We start from the raw sequence: 7,898 nt of genomic DNA, 5'->3' as shown, positions 1-7,898 counted from the left end.
AAATTCTGTCATTTGCAACATGGATGAAATTGGAGGACATTATGCTAAGCGAAATAAGCCAGATACACAAAGACAACTACATGATCTCAGTTTGATGTGGAATCTAAAAAGCCTGAACCCAAAGAAGCAGAGAGTAGCATCATGGCTACAGAGGCCGGCGGGGGCAAGGGGAATGGGGAGATGACTGTCAAAGGCTACAAAATCTCAGACAGGAGGAGTATGTGTTGTGTTGTATTTTGTTTTGTTTTGTTTAGAGACAGTGTCTCTCTGTGGCCCAGGCTGGAGTGCAGTGTTCGCCAATTCTTGGGAATCAATCCAGTGTCCCATCTAAAAGCATCCATGCTAGGCTGAAGTCCCGGCTCTACCACCAATCAGCTATGTGATCTCGAGAACATCACTTCACCTCTCTGTGCCTCAGTTTCCTCGCCTGGCACAGGGGGATGACGGGATACTGCTGGGATGTAGGCACATGAGGTGTCCCAACACACAGTGGGTGCTCAGTGCATATTAGTGATTTACTTTTCCACAAAAAGGACATAGTTCCCATGTTGTAATTCAAAATAAAGAAAAAAGCAGAGGAAGAGATTAAGAAAGGAGATAAAGATAAAAGCCGGGTGCGGTGGCTCTCGCCTGAAATCCCAGCACTTTGGGAGGCTGAGGTGGGCAGACCATGAAGTCAGGAGTTCGAGGCCAGCCTCGCCAACATGGTGAAACCCCGTCTCTACTAAAAACACAAAAATTAGCTGGGCATGGTGGCGCACGCCTGTAGTCCCAGCTACTCAGGAGGCTGAGGCAGGAGAATTGCTTGAACCTGGCAGGCAGAGGCTGCAGTGTGCCAAGATCGTACCACTACACTCCAGCCTGGGTGACAGAGCAAGACTTCATCAAAAAAAAAAAAAAAAAAAGAAAAGAGATAAAGATGAAAAAGGTAGTGCAAAGAAACAGACATCATGGTGTGTGGCATCATGAGCACGGGACGAGGGTCAGCAGGCCACAGCACAGCCATGCAACCTTGAGCGAGCCACGTTCCCTCTCAGAGCCTGGCTTCCTCACATCCAGCCCTTTACAAGTTCCATGTATCTAGGAAGAAGAGCAAACTGGAAGAAGACGGCAGGAAACTCCAGGACCCAGAAGTCCACTTACCTGGGCAGGAAGAACAGCATTCCCCAGGGAGCAGAGCAGGGTCGGCACAGGCCCGCTGGCAGGGAATCTTCTCGCAGCTCACCTCTCCCAGCTGGGGAAGCAGAAGGACCCCCATGAGGAAGCCCAGAGCATCTTGCCTGCCCAGGGCCTCTGGCACCAGCAGCAGGACCCACAGAAAGATCCCAGAACAGGGGCTGCGGTGCCTGAGCCCTCACCTGGAGAACAGGTAAAGCTAACTGTGGCCAGACCCCCTTAGGAAAACCGCTTCTCCCTCTGGACTTCCACGGAGAGAAGAGATAGTCAAAACCAAAGGTATTCTGGCAGCTAATTAAAGGTGAAGAAGGGAAGGAGAATGGACTTATGCTGGCACAGGGGCTCCATGTTCTGCCAAGGGATGAAAGGCAGGCCACCCTCTGGCCGGTCTGCTCCTGGGTTCCCAGGCCCAGCTCACCTGGCACGTGCACCGGGTACAGGGCTCATCATCCAAGGTGAACACCTGGCCGTTCGCCACCTTCCTCCCCTCGTAGTTGCAGTCTGTGGAGGCAGAGGAGACAGGGGCTCATGAGAGCCGAGGCCTGGCCAGGAGCCTCGCACGTGGGGCAGCAGGTCCCACTCACCTCGGCACACAGGGCAGCACTCCCCATCAGGGTGGAAAGGGTAGGTACAGGTGATGGGGCAGTCCACGGGGGAACAGGCCACTGAGCCCAACTGCAGGACACAGAAAACGCACAAGGCCCTTGGTTCAGGGCAGCGGATGAGACACTCAGGAAGGCACTGCTCCTGTGGCCACAGAGTGCCCATCAGAACGATCCACGTTGTGGGAGGAGTCCATGGTGGGGCAGTGGGGCAGGGTGGGGGGCATTTTCTCTGTTGGGGTCCATCTTCCCACTAGAATTCGAGCCCCGCAAAGGTAAGACTATGGCCTTGTCCACGGAGGGCATCTGTTAATGGGTGCCTGTTGCATGGACTGCCCGGGAAAGATGAGAGATCCATAGGCCAAAGTTCCCCAAAGCCCGAGGCTGAGAACTGGGACCTACATGCAGTGGGTCGCTCAGGGTCAGTAGCACAGGGCTGTTGTTGACATGCACAGGGCTGTTTACCCTGAGTTTCTCAATCTCTCTGCAGACCGTGTCCCTTGTCACGTATGTACTCTGCTGCGGCTCACTGATCACCAAAGGAATGTCGCATCTGTACCCACACCAGCAAAGCAGCGCCATCCCACATTCAGAATGTCAGCAGGATAAGCATTAAGTATGTCTTTGCCGGGAGCAATGGCTTAAACCTGTAATTCCAGCATTTTGGGAGGCCGAGGCAGGTGGATCACCTGAGGTCAGGAATTTGAAACCAACCTGGCCAACATGGCAAAACTCTGACTCTACTAAAAGTACAAAAATTAGCCGGGCATGGTGGCATGAGCCTGTAATCCCAGCTACTTGGGAAGCTGAGGCAGGAGAATCGCTGGAACCTGGGAGGGGGAGGTTGCAGTGACCCAAGACTGTGCCAGTGCACTCCAGCCTGGGCAACAGAGTGAGACTCTGTCTCAAAAATAAAATAAATGTTGTTTTCAGCTGGGCATAGTCGCTCACACCTGTAATCCAGCACTTTGGGAAGCTGAGGCAGGAGGATCACTTGAGGCCATGAATTCAAGACCAGCATAGGCAATAGCCCAAGATCCTGTCTAAATATTTTTTAATGTAAAAATTTCAAAATATATTGGCTGGGTGCAGTGGCTCATGTCTATAATCCCAACACATCGAGAGGCTGATGTGCGAGGACCTCCTGCTTGAACTCAGGAGGCCCAGACTAGCCTGAGCCACACAACACGATCCCATCTCTATGAAAAAAAATTTAATTAGCCAGGTGTGGTGGTAGTCCCAGCTAGGTGTGATCCCACCTATTTGGGAGGCTGACACAGGAGGATCGCTTGAGCCCAGGAGGTCAAGGTTGCAGTGAGCCATGATCACGCCACTGCACTTCAACCTGGTGACAGAGCAACGCCTGTCTCAAAAAAAATTTTGTTTTCATTTTCCAAAAACTAAGTGATCTATGGGGCATACTTTTTCAGACTGAGAGGCAGTACGACCCAGGAGAATAAATGTGCATCTTGGAATCACAAAACGAGGATTCCAATCTCAATATTGTGATTAACTAGATACGGGATCTTGAGCAGACTGTCTCTCTGTGCCTTGGTTTTCTCATCTAGAAGAATAAGATGATAAATTCTTGAAATGGATTAGCTGAGTGTGTGCCTATCAAGAGCCTGGCGTACAGCAAGAGCTTGACCACGCAGGTCTATTGAAAAGGTCCCAGTACTGAGTCCTGGGTTTGTGTGCTTCACCTCCACCCTCATCACAAATCCCTGAGACTCTAGTCGGTAACCTGGAAGCAGAGGACTTTTGCCAGCCAGTGTTAAAAATGTTTCTCTGGGGGCCGGGCGCGGTGGCTCAAGCCTGTAATCCCAGCACTTTGGGAGGCCGAGGCGGGTGGATCACGAGGTCAAGAGATCGAGACCATCCTGGTCAACATGGTGAAACCCCGTCTCTACTAAAAAACTACAAAAAAATTAGCTGGGCATGGTGGCACGTGCCTGTAATCCCAGCTACTCAGGAGGCTGAGGCAGGAGAATTGCCTGAACCCAGGAGGCGGAGGTTGCGGTGAGCCGAGATCGCGCCATTGCACTCCAGCCTGGGTAACATGAGCGAAACTCCGTCTCAAAAAAAAAAAAAAAAAAAAAAACCCCGCCAAAAAAAAAAAAAAAAAAAAAAAAAAATGTTTCTCTGGGCTGGGCATGGTGGCTCAAGCCTATAATCTCAGTACTTTGAGAGGCCAAGGTGGGCGGATCACCTGAGGTCCGGAGCTCCAGACCAGCCTGGCCAACATGGCGAAACTCTGTGTCTACCAAAACTACAAAAATTAGCCAGGCATGGTGATGCATGCCTGTAGTCCCAGCTACTCGGGAGGCTGACATAGGAGAATCGCTTGAACCTGGGAGGCAGAGGTTGCAGTGAGCCGAGGTTGCACCACTGCACTCCAACCTGGGAGCCTGGGTGACAGAGCGAGATACCATCTCAAAACACAACAAAAAATTTATCTGGCCCTGTCTAAAGGGTCACCCTGGGCAGGGTTGGAGGGAGCTGACTTCCACCATGAACCAGAAGCAACCCTTCTCTTGGAGGTCTCTGGATTTTGCCTCTAGGACTCAGGAGCCGATGTCAGTTGCTGGGGAGTTTCCAGAGGCGGGGGTCAGATCTGGCGGTCCATACCAGGCAGATGCAGCTCAGACATGGGTCCAGCACAGACGGGAAGGTCTCGTTGTTATAGAAGATTCTGCCTGTGTAGGTGCAGCCTGCCAGAGAGAGCACGCACTGAGCACCAGCTGGGAGGGGCCGGGGACCAGGCTCCTGGCCCGGGCCAAGGTCGGAGGCTTATCTGGATAGCAAAGGGGAGGCCATGTGCCTCCCCAGGCAGTCACCTGGGAGTTAGGGAAGGGACAAAATGCCTGTGTGGATTGCCTGAATTGGGTATTGACTTCTTTCCCACTGGATTCAGCAGAAGGATCACAGTGTCTTGGCCTCAGTGTTCCCACCCCAGAGAGTGGGGAGATTCCTCCTATACCTCCTCACCACGGGTATCAGGTGGAAGGAATGGGAATACGAGGTGTGTGTGAGGCCCACAGCATCTCCCCAACCTCCTCTCTGCCCTCCAAACTCAGTCAAACCACAAATCCCGCCTGTCCAGAACATTCCCCAACACCACTCCCCTCTCTCATTCCTGACAGCCACAGAAGCCTGAGCTGAGTCATGCCACCTTGGATGATATGATCACATACTGGTGAGTGTAAAAGCAGATGATGAGACAGTAGGAGAAGCTTTTATAAAATATATATATAATGTACATCCACTAAATGTTATGTGTGAGCACCACAAAAAGACGCTAGAAGGACATCAACACAAAGTTAACAGTGGTGATAGGTCCTTCTTCATATTTTTTATTTTTGCTTTCTGTATTTTTAAGTTTTCTATAATAGAGCTGGGTGCGGTGGCTCACACGTATAATCCCAGCACTTTGGGAGGCCAAGGCGGGCAGATCACCTGAGGTCAGGAGTTTGAGACAAGCATGGCCAATATGGTGAAACACCATCTCTATTAAAAATAGAAAAATCAGCTAGACGTGGTGGTGTGCCCCTGTGGTCTCAGCTACTCAGGAGGCTGAGGCAGGAGAATCGCTTGAACCCAGGAGGCGGAGGTTGCAGTGAGCTGAGATCCCACCACTGCATACCAGCCTGGGCGACAGAGCAAGATTCTGTTTCAACAAAAATAAACAAATAAAATAAAATAAATTTTCTGGCTGGACACGGTGGCTCACGCCTGTAATCCCAGAACTTTGGGAGGCCAAGGCGAGCAGATCATGAGGTCAAGAGATCGAGACCATCCTAGACAACATGGTGAAATTCCATCTCTACTAAAAATACAAAAATTAGCTGGGCGTGGTGGTGCGTGCCTGTAATCCCAGCTACTTGGGAGGCTGAGGCAGGAGAAGTGTTTGAACCCAGGAGGCGGAGGTTGCAGTGAGCCGAGATGGCGCCACTGCACTCCAGCCTGGCAACAGAGCAAGATCCAGTCTCAAAAAAAATTTTTTTTCTGTAATAAAACATTACTTTTGAAATCATGAAAAAGGCAAAAATGACTCTTAAAACTTCTTTCCTCTTGCTGTTCTCATGTTGTCTCACAGGTACCGCTCCCGTACCGCCCACCTGCACTGTAAGCCCTGCGCATCTTCATAGCTGCCTGGAGCACTCAGAGGGGCCCTGACTTGGGCAAACTCTTTCACCTCAGTTTCCTTATCTGTGCAATGGGGTTGTCCCTTGGGCTTGTTAGGACAACGTGAGATGAAGCTTGTATGGGGCTTAGTGCAAAGGAGCCCGCTGCAGGGTGAACCTGGAGGTGGTACCCGCTGAGAGTCCCTGTCCTGGGGGCTGGGGGGCGGAGGCAGGGGGTTACCTGCTGAGCAGTCTGGGCAGCACTGTCCGGGGATCCGGATCGGGTGAGGGCAGGAGTCCACACAGTCTGTCCTCTTGCAGCTCACCGAGCCATCTGCCTGGAGGAAGGAGGAACTTCACCCAGACCCCACCGGTGACACCAGCCCCTGCCTCCCAGCCCTGCAAAAGAAACGGCAACACTGCAACCCGGCCAACGCTTGCCCTGAAAGCACCGTGATGCCGCTGGGAGGGGGCGTGTCCCCCTAAGAGGACCAGCTACTTGGGAAAGGCCATGTGGGCCTTCCAGGAAGGCTCTGCATCTTTAAGAAGGAAGGTCAGAGCTGGGATTCTGGTCTCCTCGCTTCCTCTCCCTCTCCTGCAGCAGCCAAAGGCTGCACCGTCACCCTCATCCAAATCCTTTCTCAGCTTTTCCCTGGAACCCTGGCTCATCAGGAACCAACCTGCAGAGTACCATAAAATTCTATTTTTAGAAAAAAACCATGCCACCAGAAATGTCTGTTTCAGAGAGCCAAAGTGCCATATAAGGTTTCTTTTTGTTTCTTTCTTTCTTTTTTAGACAGAGTCTTACTCCATTGCCCAGGCTAAAGTGCAATGGCACAATCTTACAATCTTGGCTCACTGCCACCTCCACCTCCCAGGTTCAAGTGATTCTCCTGCCTCAGCTTCCCAAGTAGCTGGGATTACAGGTATGCACCATATGCCCGGCTAATCTTTGTATTTTTAGTAGAGACGGGGTTTCACCATGTTGGTCAGGCTGGTCTTGAACTCCTGACCTCAGATGATCCACCCACTTCAGCCTCCCAAAGAGCTAGGATCACTGGTGTGAGCCACTGCGCCCAGCGTTTTTCTTTAAAAAAAAAAAAAAAACCCGACAGTCTGAACCTTTTGTATCAGTCTCTTAATATCACAAGTGCCTGAAATCAGTCATAAAGGAGAAGACAGCACAGAACAGACTTTACTCCAACTCTAATTCCAATGAGGCGTGTTCAGCATACAGCTTTTTTTTTTTTTAAGATGGGGTTTCACCTTGTTGGTCAGGTTGGTCTTGAACTCCCGACCTCAGGGGATCCACCCGCCTTGGCCTCCAAAGTGCTTGGATTACAGGCGTGAGCCACCATGCCCGGCCAGCATACAGCTTTTTAACAAACAGCTCATCAAAGGCACTAGAAGGCTGGGCTCCTCCCCCATGAAAGCGCACACAAATCATCTGGAGGTTAAAATGCAGTTTGTGAGAGCAGAGGTGTGGGCAGGCCCACACCCAACCCGGGCTCCCAACGCAGGTGCAAGGGACCTCATTTTGAGAACTAAACCTCTAAATAACTCGAAGCTCTTACAAAGTAGAAAGGAAAGTCGGCATGTATTACATTGGTGCAAAAGTAATTGTGGTTTTTGCCATTATTTATTTAGTATTTATAATGGCAAAAACCGTAATTACTAATACTTAAATAATGAGCTAAAACAATTGTTTTTCTGGGTGGATAGCTGTGTTTGCATTGTTGTCAATCTGACTCTCAAACTCATGCACCTCCTCATCCATTTCTAAAACAGTGAGGTCATAACGATTCACAGTCATGAAGAAAATGTTGCAATTTCACAGAAACAGCGTGAACAATTGGGTCTTAGGCTGCCCCACTCCCTCAGTTATCCATGCCCAGGAAAAACCTTCTATGAAGATTCCTAATTCTTCCTCCTCACACCAGCAGCTCTCTGCACATGCACAGCTTGTTACACACATTTTTTTTTTTTTTTTTTTTTT

The 7,898-nt window shown here is 50.6% G+C and overlaps 1 protein-coding gene across 3 annotated transcripts in view; it reads right to left on the bottom strand.

Moving 5' to 3' along the window:
- VWCE (von Willebrand factor C and EGF domains) overlaps positions 1–7,898 on the bottom strand; it is a 36,734-nt gene that overhangs the window by 1,975 nt on the left and 26,861 nt on the right. For all 3 annotated transcript variants that reach the window (XM_017519874.2, XM_017519875.2, XM_037735334.1), the window contains 5 exons: positions 6,144–6,240; positions 4,407–4,489; positions 1,761–1,851; positions 1,595–1,677; positions 1,144–1,234 (listed from right to left, as the gene is read on the bottom strand). In XM_017519874.2, the coding sequence (XP_017375363.1) occupies positions 1,144–1,234; positions 1,595–1,677; positions 1,761–1,851; positions 4,407–4,489; positions 6,144–6,240 (445 nt within the window). The remainder of the gene's footprint in view (positions 1–1,143; positions 1,235–1,594; positions 1,678–1,760; positions 1,852–4,406; positions 4,490–6,143; positions 6,241–7,898) is intronic.

The sequence above is a fragment of the Cebus imitator genome, unplaced genomic scaffold (genome assembly GCF_001604975.1).
Source record: "Cebus imitator isolate Cc_AM_T3 unplaced genomic scaffold, Cebus_imitator-1.0 Scaffold779, whole genome shotgun sequence".
NCBI classification, from domain to species: Eukaryota; Metazoa; Chordata; class Mammalia; order Primates; family Cebidae; genus Cebus; species Cebus imitator.
This window is presented reverse-complemented; position numbering and strand designations above follow the sequence as displayed.